The sequence below is a fragment of the Aythya fuligula genome, chromosome 21 (assembly GCF_009819795.1).
Source record: "Aythya fuligula isolate bAytFul2 chromosome 21, bAytFul2.pri, whole genome shotgun sequence".
In the NCBI taxonomy this organism is placed as follows: Eukaryota; Metazoa; Chordata; class Aves; order Anseriformes; family Anatidae; genus Aythya; species Aythya fuligula.
In genome coordinates, this window is record NC_045579.1 from 3,771,806 (window position 1) to 3,790,472 (window position 18,667).

The 18,667-nt window shown below is 51.1% G+C and overlaps 1 protein-coding gene across 5 annotated transcripts in view; it reads left to right on the forward strand.

Annotated features, from left to right (window-relative positions):
* Positions 1-18,667, forward strand: part of CASZ1 (castor zinc finger 1) — a 233,970-nt gene that overhangs the window by 191,002 nt on the left and 24,301 nt on the right. For all 5 annotated transcript variants that reach the window (XM_032201411.1, XM_032201410.1, XM_032201408.1 and 2 more), the window contains 8 exons: positions 499-1,339; positions 3,381-3,449; positions 8,289-8,379; positions 10,357-10,521; positions 13,008-13,180; positions 13,906-14,774; positions 16,158-16,299; positions 17,042-17,105. In XM_032201411.1, coding sequence (XP_032057302.1) covers positions 499-1,339; positions 3,381-3,449; positions 8,289-8,379; positions 10,357-10,521; positions 13,008-13,180; positions 13,906-14,774; positions 16,158-16,299; positions 17,042-17,105 — 2,414 coding nt within the window. The remainder of the gene's footprint in view (positions 1-498; positions 1,340-3,380; positions 3,450-8,288; positions 8,380-10,356; positions 10,522-13,007; positions 13,181-13,905; positions 14,775-16,157; positions 16,300-17,041; positions 17,106-18,667) is intronic.

The window sequence follows — 18,667 nt, forward strand, 5'->3', positions numbered from 1 at the left end:
GCCCCAAATCCTAGTGGGGAGAAGGCTTGGACCCATTTTGCACCACTCCATGGGCACCCCCATCCCTTCCTCTGCCCCTGTCCCCCGCCAGCTCCATCCACGTGCACCCGCACACAAGGACAGAGCCGCGCGAACCCCGGCGTATCGGCGCCGGTCTCACTTCCAGTAAAATTACTTTTTCTTCATATTAGGCCAAGGCAAGAGTGCAGAGACATTTATGAAACTTTGTTTAATGTACTGAAAAGCCATCGGCTAGAACATTTAGGAAATTGATTTTCCTGGCATTGATGAACTCTTTTTATTTTACCCCAGTATTAATTACTTTTTTTTTTAAAACAAATTAATTTAAGAGTCGTAAAACCTAACAAGTGAGCCAAACGTCAGTAGATCATGTTCCCCTCTTCCCTTACCCCCCCCTCCCCGCTCCCAGTGCCGGTAGAGGAGGAGAAGAAGAAAAATCAGCCCCTGGCGTGACTCTCTCCTTCTGGTTCTCTGCAGGGGAAGCTTCATCGCTGCGAGACTACGCGGCCACCACCATGAATGAGTTCCTGGGCATGTTTGGCTACGATGACCAGAACATGCGGGACGAGCTGGCCCGCAAGATCAGCTTCGACAAGCTGAACGCTGCTACCTCAGAGGCCACCGCCACCGCGGCCTCTCTCTCCGGCGAGGACGCCCTGAGCAAACGAGCCCGCTTCTCCAAGTACGAGGAGTACATCCGCAAGCTGAAGGCTGGAGAGCAGCTCTCCTGGCCCATGCACTTGGCCAAATCGGAGGAGCTGGGCTCCAAGCTGGGCAAGGAAGGCTCCTCGGTGCTGTCGCAGCCCATCCGGGTGCCAGGGCCCGATGCCTCCCTGCTGACGGAGACCAAAGCCACCATCCTGCCGCTGCCCTCTCCGAGCAGTTCCCAGATGCAGGGCCTGATGTCGCGGGCCTCCAAATACGACTTCTTCATTCAGAAGCTGAAGACGGGCGAGAGCATCAGGCCACAGAACGGCAACACGTACAAGAAGGCCTCCAAGTACGACCTCGAAAACGTCAAGTACCTGCACCTCTTCAAGCCTGGAGAAGGAAGCCCGGACATGGGAGGAGCCATCGCCTTCAAGACAGGCAAGGTGGGTCGCCCTTCCAAGTACGACGTGAGGAACATCCAGAAGCTCACTCCGGTGAAGGCTCCAGCACCCAGCCTGGCCCCTGCTCCCCTCGCCAGCACCCCCAGCAGCACGCCCGTGGCCGGCCCGGAGCAGTCCGTCTCATTGCCATTCAACACTCCCGAGTACCTGAAGTCAACTTTCTCCAAGACAGACTCCATCACAACTGGAACAGTCTCTACAGTAAAGTAAGTGTCCTCCTGCTCTTAGCTTTGTATTAGGGTTCGTGCCTAAAGCCTGCGTGTGGATCAGGGGCATTACAGCTCATGCCGTTAATGAGATGTTTCTGCTCGCTCCGTGCCTGTTCCTCTGTCAGCCTTACAGCTCCTTTTGTCTCGTCTGCACTGAGGCTGTGGCCTGCCTCCCGCAGTCACAGCCATGAATCCAGAGCCCACTAGCTCCTGGGGTTGTCTGCTGAAAGGACAGATAAGGGGACGTGGTGCTGTCAGCACTCTGAGGTCGAGATCGTAACTGCTTCCTTCCTTCTCCCTGCGGTGCCCCAGGCGGCCAGCCATGGCTGCAGGAGAGCCTGATCCTCGCTGCCATCCAACTCGATGGCAAAACTCTGCTGGCTGTTGGCAAGATGGGGCCTTTTGTGCGTCCCAGACCACTGAAGACATTTTAGTGCCTAATTCCCATTAATTTTCATAGGAGTTAGGCATAGACGTGCTTTTGTGGGACCAGGCCTGTGTCTTCTCAATTTGCCTGTTCCTTACACAAATAGAGGTGATTCAATTACCCCCCAGACTGGGCAAACTCATTAGCCCAATTACCACTAATAACCTCCTACACACACAGTGCTGGCAATCTCTGCAGCGATGCTGTGGACTGAATGGAGATGGCCAAAGGCCTTGCCAAACCTTGGCTTCCTTCGTAGCTTGGCTTCCAGAGGTGGGAGCTGCAGGAAAGCCAGCGTTGGACCGAGGGGCACAGACACAACACCACGCTGCATTCATGCCATGGCACGGTGAGAGTGCCAGGGCTGCTGGGGGTCCTGAAACCTCTGCTGCCTCGTGAAAACGGGCCAAATTCTGCCCAATAGACCCTTTAAGTCTTACAGTCCCCTGATTTATCTGAGTCAGGCTGCAAGCAGGGAGGGAGGCACGTGCCTGTTTTGTTCTGATGGCTCGGATTTACCTGTCCTCACTGTTGGGAAGCCTTGGGCTGAATCCTCACCTGGCTGTACGGCAGAGGGTAAAGGATTATTGCTGTTCTCTTCTGCTCCCTGGTCGGGGTGAAGCTGGTACGTGCTCCAGATGGCAGGCAGGCACTGCTCTTACTAAAAACCACTGCTGTAAATATTCCTGGAGGCACAGTGCCTTGTTGTGAGGGGTGACGTGGCCGGGGGCTCTGTGCCTGCCGGGTCTCCAAGGTGCTCAGCTGCCGGCTGCGCCGCGGCCACCGTCGAGCTGTGTGCGGGGGCTGCGAGCCTCCGCTCCTCTGCCTCCGCGTTGCGCTGGGATCCCAGTCTGATTGCCTTTCTCGTGCTCATTTCCTGCCGCCTGCGGATGGGGTTTGCAGCACCATGGTGATCCCTCCTCCCCGTGCCCCAAGACTGCCTTGGCTGGGGCATGGTGGTGGGGCTGGGGGTGACCTGGGGCACCCGATCACACACCGGAGCACTGGAGGCTCTGATCCTTCTCCTTCAGGCTGCCTGCTAGACACAGGGTTTTGTGCTAAAGGAAGGCAGCTCATTAACTGCGCTGGTGGAGGAGGTGCTCCCTGCTGTCTGGGACCTGCCTTCCCCTTCAGACCCCCCTGGGCCCAAAACCCTGGCAGGAATTACCCCTCCCTCTCACACATACGCACATATCCCAGCCACGGGTTGCAGCTCTGCCACCTAATGCTATGAAACCTGCCCTGAGCTCATCTTAACTCCAAGCAAACCCTGGGCAAAGGTGTCCTTGTTAAACCAGGCTGCAGAGCTGCCGTGAGTAGGAGGAGAGGGTGAGTAGGATGCAACTTTCTGCTTCCTAACGGTGCCTAGTCACCCGAGCTCATATGGCATTTGGGTGCTGTTTGGTTGTTTTGTGATTAAGGTACATAAATGCCTCATCTCTGCAAAAGCAGGTGGGATTGCAAGGTGCTCAGGGAGCTCTTGGTCTTCCCGTGGCCACCCCAGGTCCGCACACGGGTACCCAGATACCTCGAGGCGTGAGAGCGAAACCAGGAGCGCGGCCGTGCCCTGTCCCTCCGCTAACCAGCTCTGCCCTGTGTGTTTCTCACTAGGAACGGATTACCCACTGACAAACCAGCTGTCAGCGAAGATGTAAATATTTACCAGAAGTATATTGCCAGGTAGGCAAAACTCCGGGCTTTCTTGGGGAGAGGGCTGGAAGGACGAGGGCGGAGTGGTGGGGGGAGGCAGGAGGTCTTGGCCAGCCGGGCCAAGTGTTTAAAGCAGCCCTTGGCACTTCCATTTCCCTCTGGCATCTGTGCTCGCTCTGTTCCCCTGCCTGGGAGAGCAGTAGCTGTGAGAGGTGTACAGGCATGCCAAGAGCATGCTCGGCTCCCCAGAGCTGTTAGACGTTGTGACAAATAGTGGAAAAATGTTTCCCTGCAGAAGCCCGTGATGTAAATGGGAGCGCCGTCTCCTAGCTGTCAGGCTGTGCCCGCTGCGGTGCCAGCTCCTGCCTCTTCCCCCTGCCACGTCCAGTGCCCACGGGAGGCAGGCAGAGAACATCTCACCCCTGAGAACCCAGGCTGGGAGGAATCCACGAGTGAAACTGAGTTTAGGCAGGTCTCAGTGTCAGGGGGGGATATTTACCCCAGGATATTTTGCAGCTCCTTTATTTGAGAAACCCTTTGTGAGGAAGGTGCGGGCTGGGGCACCTCAGCTCAGCTCTGGACGAGGAACAAGCGATGCTGAGAGGGAGCCCAGGCTGCAGTGCTGCACGGGGCGATGCCACCAGGGACAGGGGAGGTTATTGCACGACACCTGCCTCTTTTTGTCACTCACCAGCCCCTGCTCCTGGCCTGCTGGATCCTCCCTCCGTACTGGCACGGAGCTAACCATGCCAGCCCCCTGTTTATGGAAGGACACCGGTAGGGAAACAAGCAAACCCTTCTCTCTAGAGATAAAAGTGAAGGGTTTGCTCCCACCAGCACTCGGGCACTTCCTAGCAAGCGGGGAGGGAGACGTGCAGCGTGCGTCCCCACCTTGCTGCCACCTCCAGAAGCTCCCTGGGGGCAGCCGGCTGCTGGGGAGCTGCGAGGGAGGCTTTGGCACGTGGGCAGGGGAGGCAGGAACAGACCCAAAGGCGATGCCCCTGCAGCCCTTCTGCCCAAACCCATGATGTAGGAGAAAGACAGAAGACCACGTGGGAAGAGAGGACATTTGCACACACATCAGCCCCTCGCTGCCTCCTGGGAGGGTCCGGGAACGAGAGCAGGGCTCCGAGCCCAGCTCGGTGTGGGGCAGGAGCAGCAACGCCCTTTGACTGCTGAGACGGAGCTGGGTTGTGCTCGGAGGTTGCAGAGGGAGAGGCGATGCCACTCGCTCTGTCCCCAGTTCCCCTCTGAAGCAGAGCCCTGTGTAATCGCGACCACATCCACGCCTCGGAGCGCTCTGCAAGCCCCTTCCCCGGGGTCAGGCAGGTAACCGAGGGAGGCTTGTGAGATAGCTCAGGGACACCACATCCTGCTCAGAGAGCTCCGCAAGCCGCCCGTTGGCAGCACAGCCACTTCCCTTCAATTTACACACAATTTTAAAAACAGTTTAAAGCCTTAAAATCAAGGGGGTGGGGGGGTGTGTGGGGGGAGAGAGACACGACACTGTATGTCTGCGCTGCATAATTAGCTTAATGAGTTTGCCAAAGCCACTGCCAAAAGCTGCCCAGGGATAATCCATTCTCTCACACAACAAAACAAAACCTCTTACTTAGCTAGTTTGGGTTGGGTTGTTTTTTTGTGCTTTTTTTTTTTCCCCTCTATATTTATAATTAAAAAAAAAAAAAAAGACCACAGAAAAAATTATTATTATTATTATTAGTGCCTCAGCAGATGGTGCTTCTGGCAGCACTTGCTTAAATATTTATTTCTGTGTGGGTTTCCTCCCCCCCTTGTAATTGGGGTGGGTTTTTTTCTTCCTTCTTTCACATCATCGTTACAGGGTAATGAGTCTGTAAACACTCACTAAGCATGCTGACTTCTTTATTTATTATTTTTATTATTATTTATTTATCTTGGTTTTTTCGTTCTAACTCTTGCCAGATCGAGACTAGTTCTTTCTGGCAAAAAAAAAAAAAAAAAAAAAAGTGAAGAGATTAAAGTAAGGGAAGGGGGAGGGAGTTGCACTTGTGAAAATGAATCTCTGTGCCTGTGCGCACAACTCAGGAGCCTGGATTTGCATATCGGCGTGCTGAAATGGGCTGCGAGTTTGCAATCAGGTGTGCGTGTGCTCGTGCCTGCTCATGTGCATGCAAACTGCGGGTCCGGTCCTGTAAATTACCAGGGGTGTCGATGCTCCTCGGAGCAGGGCATGGAGATGGGCGCGTGTGTGTGCGTGTAAGTGAGTGGGTGCTGCGCGAGCTTTCCTGTTAGGGAAAAGCTAAACAGATGCTGTGCTTTAAAAATTAATAGCTTTGAACTGTTTCAAGTGTCAGAAGAAACAGAGGATAAAGATAACCCTTTAGGAGCCTGGCCCTGCAGACTGCAGGAGCCGCCTCGCCCCGTGGTGCTGTGCGTGCCGCTTCCCTCCTGCCCCGGGCGCTGAGCGTGGTCGAGCGCCCGCCGCTCCCTTCCTGCGCTGGGCACCCCACAAACACACCCACAACCACTCCCACCCATGCACACACACACTCACACACACTCACACACACACTCACACACTCACTCACACGCTCACACCTCTGCCAGGGCAGGGTTTGCAGGGCCGGGGAGCTCTCTCAGCTGATGCCCTTGGAGCTGAGCCTGTGAGCGGCTCCTGTTGGGATGCTCCAAGTAACTCATCCCATCCGGGCGGATTTCTTTGGTGCCTGGCCCTTCTGCTGCTGCAGTTGGCATCTCTGCTGCGTTCGCATCCTCGCTTGGGATGCCCTTTTGGACAGCTCTGCCGGAGAGCTGCCTTTGCCAGCTCTCTGTCTTCCCCTCCTCCCTGCCTGGCCAGCACTCCCCAACCCTCCAGCCCTTTGCTCTCTCCTCCCCATCTCATCCCTGCGGCAGGGAGGAAGCTTTCCGCCGAGCAGTTCCTCGGCCTTTCCAGGCTGCTGACACGCAGCCCCGGAGCAGCAGGACCGGCTGCTGGGGTACTGCTTGGTGTCCCGGTGACTCAGGCTGCTGCCCGTGCCCCGTGCCAGCCTCGCCGCTGCCCCGCCGCCGGCCGGGCTCGCCGCCTCCCCTCCCAGCTCCACACCTCTGTTTGCGCAGCCAGCGTTGCTGTTTGCCTTGTGGTTTGTTTCTTCTCCGCTGCCGGGGTTTGTTCCAGTTTCTCAATCACCTGTTCTGGCGTGATCCCGATTTCCTGCAGTATTTCTTCTCCTTCCCCAGGGAAAGGCAAGTCTGCTCCTGGCATCTGTCCCCGTCTCCCTTTGTGAACGCTGAGGCAAAGAAGTCATTTAATTTTTTAGCATTGTCTATCTTTTCTGTCAATTAAGCCCCCTCTCCATCTCCAGGAGGCCCTGCTGTCTCCACAGTTGACCTCCTCTTCCTCACTGCACTTCAGGACGTGTATTTAGTGCTGCTTTTCATCCCGGTTCCCTTTCCTGCCCTGCAGCTTAGTGCTTACACAGTGCCCCTTACAACACTCCGTAATCCTCCCTGCTCCTGCCCCCTCCACCCATTGCCCCAGAACACCTTCACCCCCCTTTTTTTCCTTTTTTTCCTTTTTTTCCTTTTTTTCCTTTTTTTTCCTTTTTTTCCTTTTTTTCCCTCTCTCCTTCCCCATTTCTTTCCGATGCCCTTTATCATGTGCGCTCCCGGTGCGTTTAGCACAAAGTGACGTGAGGAACCTTTGAGCAGATGGCACTTTATCTTTGAATGTTTCCCTTCTGAGTCCCCTTCCCTCCGCTGCTTTTCCCTTTCAAGCTCCTCCAGGTTCCTCAGGAACATGCACCGGAGATCCCTGCACGGAGCAGCCCGGCGCTGCACCACCCCTTCCCCAGTTACTGCTCTGTCTGTCAGCCCACGCGTCCATTTATCTGCAGATACCATTCGGCCTTTCTGCCCTTTTTTCCCACCCCGTATGCCAGGACTTCCCAGATTTGTTGCATGGAAGGCTGGGTGGTGGCGAATGGAGCGGGTGCGCGTTGCTGGCTGCTGTCCTTGTGCCCTGCTCTCACCTGCACGTGAGGCAGGCTGGAAGCCCCGTGGCTCTGCCTTGCAGTATCTTGTCGTGAGCAAATGCTGCATCCACGTGGAAAATGATGATTAGTGGGACTGGTCAGTGCTGTTGTGCATGAGGAGGGACGTGCACATAGGTCTGCCTGCAGCGTTCATCCTGGCCCTGCTGCTCCATCGCCCTGTCCTTCCCTTACTCTCCATCTCACTGGAAGAGCTCCTACATAATCGTGCCATGATTTTCCACTGCCTTTGTGGCTTACCCTCTGCTGCTTTGCAGCCTTCCCAGTAGCGTGACACCGTATTGCAACTAGAAAGAAAAACACCGAGGCATAACTTGTACAAACAAACGAATGCCTGAGCTTTTCTGAGGTCCTGCTGGATGCGCACATGCCTAGGGTCTGTATTTGACTGATGTTAATTGGTCTCCTCGTGGTGTGGGAAGTTTCTGAAACTCACAGCTGAGATATCCAAACTAGATCTGTGTGGTATGTAGTTCAGGGAACCAGCCGCACTTTCTTACTCTTCCCAGGTAAGCGGCTTCTAAATAATGGAGGTGAATTTCCAAGAAAAGCACATGCAGCTCGGGGAGGTAAAAGCCCAGAAAGATCTTGCTCAGGAAACACCTTTTTAAGCAGTGACAAATAACAAAGGGAAGGTGGGAGGGATCACTACCCTCGGAGGTGGTCAAGTCGATGGTGTTTGATGACCTGAACACGTGGGATGGAGGAGTGGGACCTACTCCATTTGTGCCGTGCTTACAGACACTGCTGCCAGGACAGGACAGGACAGGACAGGACAGGACAGGACACTGTTTCACTCTCTTCCTTTCTCCCTTCTGTGCTCCTCTCGTGCTCGCAGGTTCTCTGGCAGCCAGCACTGTGGACACATACACTGTGCATACCAGTACCGAGAACATTACCACTGCCTTGACCCAGAGTGCAACTACCAGGTAAGGGAACGGGAAGCAGGGACCAGCACAGCTCCCCGAGTCCTGCCTCGGGAAGATTCGTGTCTCCCCGTGCTCCGTCCCACATGCACACATCCTCATCGCTCTTTGTCTCTGAAAAGAGGGCAAGATATATTTTGAATTTGCTAGAATATAGATCAGCTCAAGTCAGTGGGAGCTACTCCAGATTTACATCAGCGAAACCAGGAGAATAAATTCTGCCTCGTTACAAATTGTGCCCGAAACCAGGGCATGCTGTTCTGCTAGTCTGCCTCTTCCCCTCCTGCTGCCCGAGCGAGGCTGTAGCAGCAGTAGCTGCAACAAAACACCCAATAAGACCAGCAGCAGGCCGGGATCTGTGGGGAGAGCGTGGGGGCAGGAGCATGTGCGATGCCGTAATTGCTGGGAGAAGTGCCAGGGCAGCGACGTCAAGGCAGCCGAGTCACGTGCCGGGAGTGTTTACCCTCGGCCCAGGTCTGCGAGCTCGCCTCTGCCACTTCTGTGGTCAGGCTGCGTGTGTGTAAGGGGGAATCCCAGAGCTCGCCTCCACCGTGCAGCAGACACAAGTCCTGCCCTACCCCTTGAGACCTTCTGGTCTCAAAGGAACGAGTCTGACCACAGCGCGGGAAGTTGATCTGGCTCTGCTGAGCTCCGCGGCGGGTTTCTATTGATCCAAGGAGGGTTTTTCTCTGGGATGTGTGTAGTGTCCTGCCAGCCCAGCGTTTGGTAATCGAGATGAGGCTGTCCCAACTGCGACACGGATAGCCGTGCACCACGAAGAGAGAAACACAAAGAATGGAAAGACAGGGAAAAAAAATTATTATGATTGGCCTCATGATTATTTCCTAAGGAGTCTGGAAGCTGCTTGCAAAGGAGCTGTCTGGTCTCGCAGGGAATAAGGATTTAGGCTGCTTTTTAAAATGCAAATTATTTTATGGCTGAGATATATTTTATAATAAGTAACGCTCTGTAATAAGTGGGCACAAATTAACGATGATTGGCAATAGCAATCCTGTACGTACGCCCTGGGAAATCATACCTCCAGCCTCCAAGGGATTCCCGGTGAAATCTATATCCATCTATTCCCATGCCAATACCAACGAGATTGATCAGGATTGATATTATAGGAGGAAAGAGTGGAAGCGATAATCATTTGTTTCCTGTGAGGGAGACTGGAAAAAGTTGTTAAACATTAGAATACAGGCCTTTCCAATTACTCCTCAAAATAAATGGATATTGATTTATTTTAAAAAATCAGATTTACTTTCCCACCTTCTCTGTTAAATATTGATGTCTGTGGGAAGTAGAAATGAAAAGCTTCATTTTAAAGGCACTTAGCCTGCTCCGAGAGTGGGGTACCCCTTCAGTACTTCAAGCAGGTAGACGGTGAAAGGGATCTTCTGGTCATCCAGATTTAGCTCGGAGCTCTGCTACCAGCTTTTCCTGTGACTGGAAGAAAGTTCTGCACCCGTTCCCTAATCCCACCTTGCAGGGGTGGCAGATGACTGATAACGGGAAGATGCTATAAAAGAGCAGAGTGTTTTTCCCAGTTTCTAGTCTGACATGAGTGTGGCAGCCAGTGCCTTGCTAACCACTACAGAGAGGGATTTGGAAGCTGGGATTACTCTCTTGCAGGCTGTTTAGTTCACTGGCTTGCTTTCTAACTATAGCAGTTCTTGAGATAGTAGCAGCTAAAATTATGTTAGAAGAATTGCAGCCTTAAAGCTGCAGGGAGCATATTCCGGACATCACCCCAGTGTCATGTTTACTTCAAAGTTTTCATGTGCATACACTTGCCCTTTACCAAGAAAATACACGCACACAGTTTGTCTTTAATCTGACTCTCTTGGGGTGACCGCTGCTGAGCTTTAGACTCCCGGTACCATAAGTTTATTAACAACAACAACAAAAATCCCTGCCCCCAGGATTACTCACCCACTCCCATCACGTGTGTCTCACTCTGTCTCTGTATCTCTCCAGAGATTCACTAGTAAACAGGATGTGATTCGGCATTACAACATGCACAAGAAACGTGATAACTCCCTCCAGCACGGCTTCATGCGCTTCAGCCCCTTGGATGACTGCAGCGTGTACTACCACGGCTGCCACCTGAACGGGAAAAGCACACACTACCACTGCATGCAGGTAACCGCTGCGCCGGGGACTCCGTGGTAGCACCTGAAGTGAACCGAGAGCTGTTGTGTGAGCTGAGTCCTTTCTGGGTGGACTGAAAGCAGTCTCGTGTCCAGGCGGCCCAACCCTTCCTCACTGGAGAGCAAAGGGGCGATGCAAAGTGCTCTGAGCCTCTCCTGCTCACCTCTGATTCAGGCTCCTTTCTGGAGAGGCTGTTCCCTCACTGCACTTGTCCACTTCTACTTGGTTGTAGAAGCCTTGTGCATGCAGTGAGGCAAAGGGCTCAAGGTTTCCTGGCAGTCTTGGGCTTCACTTGTTTAGGCAAGTCGCCTTCTCTGAGATTTGGGGGCCTCTCTGCAGCAGCACTGCTGCCTCCACCAAATCTGGTCTGGTACTCCCTTAAAATCAGACTTTTCTGTGGAACACCTGCCCTTTAACACTGGGTTCATTTCCTCCATAATCAGTTTCTAAAGTAATTAAATTTTCATGTCACCTATCTAGACTTGACACCCCTGGTTCTCCATCTCCTCTGCCAGTGGTACTGGAGTTTACTTTTCTGTAGTGTCAGCTGTGAGCTTTGATTCACAGCTGTGAGCCAGGCTCCAAGCTGTGTGCCCGGAGCTGGGGCTGCTGCCCGGATCTAACTGTGACCCCTTTGCTGTTTTTAAACACGGACACACCAAATTGTTTAGGTCTTACCCTGATTGTGCCTTAGATTAGAGGGTTTGATGTATGCTTGTTTCATTAAAATCGTGGCCTAAACCATTGCCTTGAGAATGTTGCAAAGGGAGAACCACCAGGCAGTCCTTAGTGGAAGCTTTTCTAACTCCTGTCTCCCTTCCTGCCCAATCCCAGCAGTTTAAGACCCTGGTTACAGTCACAAGGCCTTAATCACATGCTTAAATGCTTTGCTGGGATAGACTTAAGCATATGTTTGACTTGAAGTCAGGTAAGCTCTCTGAAGTCAATGGGGTTTAAGCACATACTTAAATGTTAGGCATGCACTCAAGTACTGTCCTGAATAGGGGCTGGTTTAAGCATGTGCTTACAAGCTGTTGATAAATTGGGAACTTCATGTGACTTTCTCTTGAGGACATTTTCTGTTATTCTTCATAATATTCATTGCTCAGTTTCTTCAATCGACCAGGATGGGATTTGTTTAATTTTTTTTAGAGCACAAGGAACGTTTCACAGCTTTAAGTCGCTCTGCCTTTGAATAGAGACCCTCTTTTCCACAGCTATATATGGGTAATTCCATTCTGTGCCCACTGTCTTCCAGTAAAATAATGCCCATGTAAGCAGTGTCTTACAGGAAAGGTGTCCGAACATAAACTCCCAATTAAAGAAAATATTGCTTAAATGGCAGGATTTGTGCCATCCATCTCATGGGTTTTTTTTTCTTTATGTCCATAATTGGTGTGGATAAAATTCAGTTAGTTGTTTATATAAACTGACATTTTTTTAGGCTTTAGCACCAAGAGCTGCATTGCAAATTATTCCTAAGGAGGTTTTTGTTTAATTCTTTTTTTTAATGCCGTGCAGGGTCTGTCTTTTTTCAAGGTGTCAGTGCAGAGAGAGAGAGGCTCTTTTAAATTGGAAATAGCTGGAGATCCTTTTTATTTTTTTTTTCTGGGTATTTGTCATGGGTTTTGTTATTGCCTGTTTGAATCAACCTGGGCTGAACTGAGAGGTGGTGTTTTCGTTCTCTTCACTTCTGAGATGGTGCAGGCATTGGCACACGTTGTGCTAGAGAAGAAAAGGAAAAAAAAAAAATCCTCCCTCAGCAGGGCTGAGGACGTTTTCAGATTCCAGTGTTTTTTTACTCAATATGGCAAAGTTGCCCGCTTTACCCAGAGGAAGGCAGGTTTTCAGCATTCCGTCCTCGTCACACCATTCCCATTTTGCTCCACGAGTTTAACATTATTGAACTGGTAGTCTTGAGCAGTGACAGGGAAAAAAAGCCACCAGTTTGCTAAGATCAGCTGAACATAGGGTATGTGCTTTGCTCAAATGAAACCTGCATATTACGAGCTCAAAAGATTGGCCTCTTGTTGCACTACCCGGCCTTTCTTCTAGAAGGAAGGAAGATGTAAATAACTCATTCCCAGGCAATTTCACATCCCGCAAATAGACACAAGTCCTGCTCTGTTCCATGTTGCTCCAAGATGACAAAAAGTAATGGCATCTGTCAGTCTGTTCTTTTCTCCTTAGGAGCAGGAACTCTGCTTCTTTCCTCCCCACACAGACACGATTATCTGTAGCTGGTCTTTTATCTCTGCATCCTCCCCTTTTTTCTGCCCAGAGAGTTGCTTTTGTTCGTGACTGCTCTATCAGTCTTTAAACTGGGAATTAAAGTGATGACTTAATGCTCCTAGGAGAAATGTCCAAATGGAACTCTGAAATGTATGTGTGCTGCTCATATGTTTATTATCGCTGATGTTAATAAGATTGTGGTGTTAGAACACTATACTGATGACTCCCTGTTTTGCCTGGGGTAGGTGGGTTGTAACAAGGTCTACACAAGCACCTCGGACGTGATGACCCATGAGAACTTTCACAAGAAAAACACGCAGCTCATCAACGACGGGTTTCAGCGGTTCCGTGCCACGGAGGACTGTGGCACTGTGGAATGCCAGTTCTACGGGCAGAAAACCACTCATTTTCACTGCAGGTGAGATAGCAGGAAAGGACGGGAATCCTGCCTCTGAGATGGAGGGTCTGTTTGCTTCCTGCCACGTCATAAATTCAGGATTGTGCACAGGGCCTCAGTCTACCCTGGCATGGCCTTCTCCATGCTGCTCTTGTGAGAGCTCGTGCTCCAGGGCAGATGTGATTCCCAGGATTGTCACTGTCTGCAGTGATCTGAGGAAATAAAGAAAACAGATCCAGGAGTCATTGGGGAAGGCGATCACAGCACTCATCCCTGACAGTGTTCAACTTGGGGGTGGGGGAGGGCACTAATACACTGCTAATGGCACTTTCATGCTAGAGCTCATTCCAGCCAGCTCCTCCCTTTCAGGGCCAGACTCTGCCTTCTGTACACAATGCTCTTCTATTGATTTCTCACATTTTCAGGAGAGTGGGAAAGCACAGTTTGTATCTTAGTCCCCTTTAGCTGCTGTTTTGGTTGGAACTTGCAGTGGGGTTCTTGCAGCCCCATATTATCCTGTTTTTTTCTCAGTGTCGGGTTGGCTTCCAGGCTCTCACACAGCAGCATTTTTTCCTTGACTTGGTGTCACAGGTTGGCCCACATAAAGCTCCTTAGCCCCTTTGCAGCCAGGGCCACTGTCTCATCCTGGCCCCAGTCCTTATCCCAGAGGGTGGCAGGTGACAGCAGTTGCGTTGTGCTCCTAGCCCGCACAGCCAACCACTCTCTCCTCCTCGATGCCCTTGCAGGCGACCTGGGTGCACCTTCACCTTCAAGAACAAGTGTGACATTGAGAAGCACAAGAGCTACCACATCAAAGATGATGCCTATGCCAAGGATGGCTTCAAGAAGTTCTACAAGTATGAGGAATGCAAGTATGAGGGCTGTGTCTACAGCAAGGCCACCAACCACTTCCACTGCATAAGGGCAGGCTGCGGCTTCACCTTCACCTCCACCAGCCAGATGACCTCCCATAAACGCAAGCACGAGCGCCGGCACATCCGGAGCTCGGGAGTGCTGGGCCTGCCTGCCTCTCTCCTGGGATCCAAGGATAACGAGCAAGAGGAGTCCAGTAACGATGACCTTATTGACTTCTCCGCTATGAGCTCCAAGAACTCCAGCCTGAGTGCCTCCCCCACCAGTCAGCAGTCTTCCGTTTCTCTCATAGTCCCAGCTGCGCCCTCCTCTGCTGCCGAGCTCGCTTCCTCGCAGGCCAGCAAGCCTGCCAACAGCATGACACCAGCCACCAAGATCTCTGGCCTGCTCTCCCAGGCTCTTCCCAGCAATATTCCCTTGGCCCTGGCACTCTCCAACTCAGCGCTTCCTGGCACAGCTGGATCCTTCTTCCCCATCATCCCCAGCCGGGTCTCCACGCCGCTTCCCGCCAGCTCGGCTAACCTGATGGCTGCTGGTTCGGCCGGCGCCAATCCAACATCATCTGCTCCTACAGATTCCTCATCCCAGGCCATCTCAGGATCTGGTGAGCCTTCGGCTACTTCTTCTCCGGCTCCAGCGGCATCCATAATGGAAAGGATCTCTGCTAGCAAGGGATTAATCTCTCCTATGATGGCCAGGCTGGCAGCAGCTGCACTCAAGCCCTCTGTGGCACTGGAAGCAGGTGAGTTACTCCCATCAGCTGCCCTACTAGCGGGAGGAGTGAGTGCCTGATGATATGGAGAGGAGGGAATGAGAAGCCACCTGGTTGTCCAGGGGACTGGAGGTGGGGAAGGGGGTAATAAAGGAGCAGAAATGGGCGAATAAATTTGGACGTGACCAGTTCACCCTCGAATGGCAGTTAACCCCTTGGAGCAAGCGAACCCTTGAAGGCAGTCCCAGCATGGTTTCCCAGGTGCTTCCACGGCCTCCTGCTGACCATGGCCAGGACCTGGTTGGCAGTGTGGGGTCGGGGGGGCTCTGCCTGTTGGCACCCCCTGGCTCTGGGCTGCCCCACAGCCGGCACCACCAGCGCTGCCCCTGGGCCCTCCTGGCAGGCGAGGAGGGAGCGGGACGAGGGCATGTGGTGAAAGAGGGAGGGGAACTTTCGCATGCTTTTAAAAATTATTCTTTGAAAAATTGTTTCCTAAAGCAGAGAAAGGTCATTGAGGGAACGATTTTCCTTTATTTTTTAATAAAATGCCACTTGCTGGCTGAGAAGCAGCTCGCCGTCAGCTGTACTGCCGGAGGGTAAATTAATATTTTAGTCACTTGGGGATTGTGGAAGAAAGCTCCGCAGACATGTTCCTGTCAGCAACTTTTTTCCCCTCCTTTTTTCTTCGCTTTTCTTCTTCCTTTTTTTTTTTTTTTCTTCTTCAATTTGTTTTCTTGTTCTTCCTCCTTTCCCCCTTTTCCTTCAATTCAACTCCACACCTCACAGGGCCCGGCACAAAACCCCCTGCCACGACAAAAAAAAAAAAAACATTTTTGTGGGGGGCAAGGTGGTGGCGAGGGCTCGGCCAGGCCCGGTGGCTGTCACCTCCGATAGCCCCGGCCTGGGCAGATGGTGCTGCCGGGCAGGCGCAGTGGCAAGGCCGCTGCCGTCGCTACGGCAACGCTGGGACTGGGGACGGGGACGGGGGCCTGACTAGCAGTCGAAAGCTGCCACATTGCCTCAGCATTAACGGAGTCTTTAATAAACGCTTAAGAGGCAGCCCCGCAAATTAGTTATGACAGTTTGCGCAGAGAATCAGGTCTCCCCCACGCTCCTTCCGCCCTTCTCCTTTAAAGGGCCCATAGCCTGGACAACTTTGACATAATTTTGCAATAATTATCACTTGAAGAATTTCCACGCTGGAGTGGACGTCAGAACCCATCATGTCATCTTGGCAATAAACGCTGACCAGCAATCCCGGCCCTTCCCTCCCCCCACACTTTTTCTGTGCTTTTTCCATTTCCGCAGTTGCGATAGCGATCTAACTTGTGTGTTTGCCACTGCAACCCCATCCTTGAGCTACCTTTTTCGTTTTAATTTTTACAACCTAATTTCGGTGCCTTTCTCGAGCAGGGAATGGACAGGCGGCAGCTCCCGGACGGTTCAATCCAGTGCAGGTGAAGCAGGAGCCGGTGGAGGCCATGGGATCGTCCTCTGGCACCGGGCAGGAGTCCCTGCAGGAGCACAGCCTGGACCTGAGCGTCAAGGACCATGGGTGAGAGATGAGTGCAGGCAGGGGCATTCAGGCCTGGCCAGCACCGACAGCTGGCCTGGGTCTGGCACGTGCTAACCCGTAGCTGAGGTGATGAACAGCTGAAGGTGCTATCTCAAAGCCTGTGTCTCGCTTGTCTAAAAGCTTTCCTAAGAACAGGAGTGCTTGGGGATTGTTCTCTCTGCAAAAACTGCAGCAGAACTGATATTGGGGATACCTGAGCCTGCTCCACATCGACCCTTGTACACATTTCTTCCCATACTTTATATAAAGCAGCCTCAGTTAAGGACCCCCACACTTACAGTCAGCTAGAACTATCACTGACGCCTGTCAAACACTAAGGTTGCCTTTCAGTGTGCTTAGCTGTGGCCATAAGGCTCGTAGCCTCGCCTGCTGCCCTGGTTTTGCAGTGTGGTTTTGAAAGTTCAAATAGGTAGAAGGAGAAAAAATATGGGGTGGGTTGTGAGTCAGCTGATAAAGGAGTGTGATGGTGTGGGCACTGGGGAAGAGGTCTGGGTTGTTTAATAGCTGAAAGAACTGAATTCAGCAAACTTGCAGCCCTCTTCCTTTCTGTCTTGGCTATCACCAGTAAGAGTTTGGCCTGCCCAAGGGAGGGTGGGCATCATTCTCTTCCTCCGGATGCAGCAGGTGAGGAGTGAGGCAGCTTGAAGGGAGAAGGATTAATCTCAGTGCTCACAGTCCCTGTGCACATCTTAACTAAACCCTGTTGGTTTGTGTGTTCCAGTAATGAATCAAATGGCCACACAGTCTCGGCAAATTCATCTCTTTTATCCTCGCTTATGAATAAGGTAAGAGCCATCCATCAAACGCCTTTCATTCCCCCCACCAAGAGAAATTAAAGCTGCGATGGCGGGGAGGGAGGGGGGAAGAGATGCGTTTGTTTTTTAATGTTTTGCCTCTAATAAGATGAGTTTGTACCATTTAAATTTTGAGACCATTTTTCATCGGGTATAATTTCAGAGCCACTGCTTACGAATTAATTTAATGAACTGGCTGAAGAAATATATTGCAGCCTCTGACACCTTTTTTTTCATCCTTTCTAGACGGAGGAGGGCTCCGAAAGATTTTTTTTTTCCCCATTTTTATTTCCAGAACCTGGCAACTTCTCTCGCTCTCTTTTTATAGTTACTCATTTTTTTTATTTACTTCGAATGTTTTCTTTCATTGGGGGAGGGGGAGGAGAATCATTTGTTTTTATGAAAGAGAATAAGAAAAAAATCAGAAGTTTTGAGCCGAAATCATCAATTTCTGCCTTTCTAGTGTGAGTAATGGTGTCCAACAGAGCCCACTTTACCATGTTATAGAATATTTATTTTAAATAATGCAGAGTTTCTTTTTCTTTACTTTTTCCTTAAATTATACATCATCTCAAATATATATTTCCCTTTCACATGATAAATTCTACTGTACCAAGATTAATTTTCCTGTTGTATACAACTGCATTAGAGATCAGGGCCGCCTTTGAGCCATGCTTTAATATTCCACTGTGATAGGTTTTACAGGCAGAACTATTGCCATCCCCTTGGCTCTGGGCGTTACATGCATCAAGGCCATATAATCCTCAAGAGAGGGCAAAGTGACTTTGTCGGGTAGTCTCTCGACTCCTTTCTCTGTTACTCCATCACTCTTCACACGTTGTTTCATTTCTAGTTTCATCCTTCTACCACTTTCCTTCTGCACTGGTTCTCTGTTACACTGGATTTCTGGTGTTCCCTTTTAAGCTTAATTTCTTACTCGTTCCTGCACGTTATCCCTCTAGTGACTCCAAATACGCAGTTCCTTCTCTAGCGAGTAAATCTATTTAGTAAGTCTGCTATTGGAGATCCCAAGTCCTTCTGAAGGCCCCAGCTCAGGAAAATTCTTTTTCAATAGATGCTTCGCTTGAAAATCTCCAGTTGAAGCATATGTTTAGGAATAAACGTTTGCTTGTGTGCAGCCCTGCATAAAAGTACAGCATAAAGGCATGCACCACAGCATAAAGGTTCTTGGCATTATGCAAAATAAGTGCAGCGCAGGTATAAAACACACTTCTTCAGGTTTCTTCCTTCTGTAAAGTAGGAAGGGGATTAAATAATGACATAAAGCAGCAAAGAATAGAGCCCACTGATTTGAAGGAGCCCGTTCCAGGACTAAGGGTTGCAGACCCAAGCTGTGTGTGCTCAGGAACACACCGTGCTTGCTTCTTCTTGCTGCACACAATTTCTGTTGGTAGAGAAAACCTTTATTATTTGCCTAGGAATAAAATAAATAAATAAATAAATAAATAAAAATAATGTTAAAAAAACTTTACAGAAAAAACATGAGCTGAATTTCTGGCTCCAGCCATAAAGAACTGCAGTCTCCACATAGC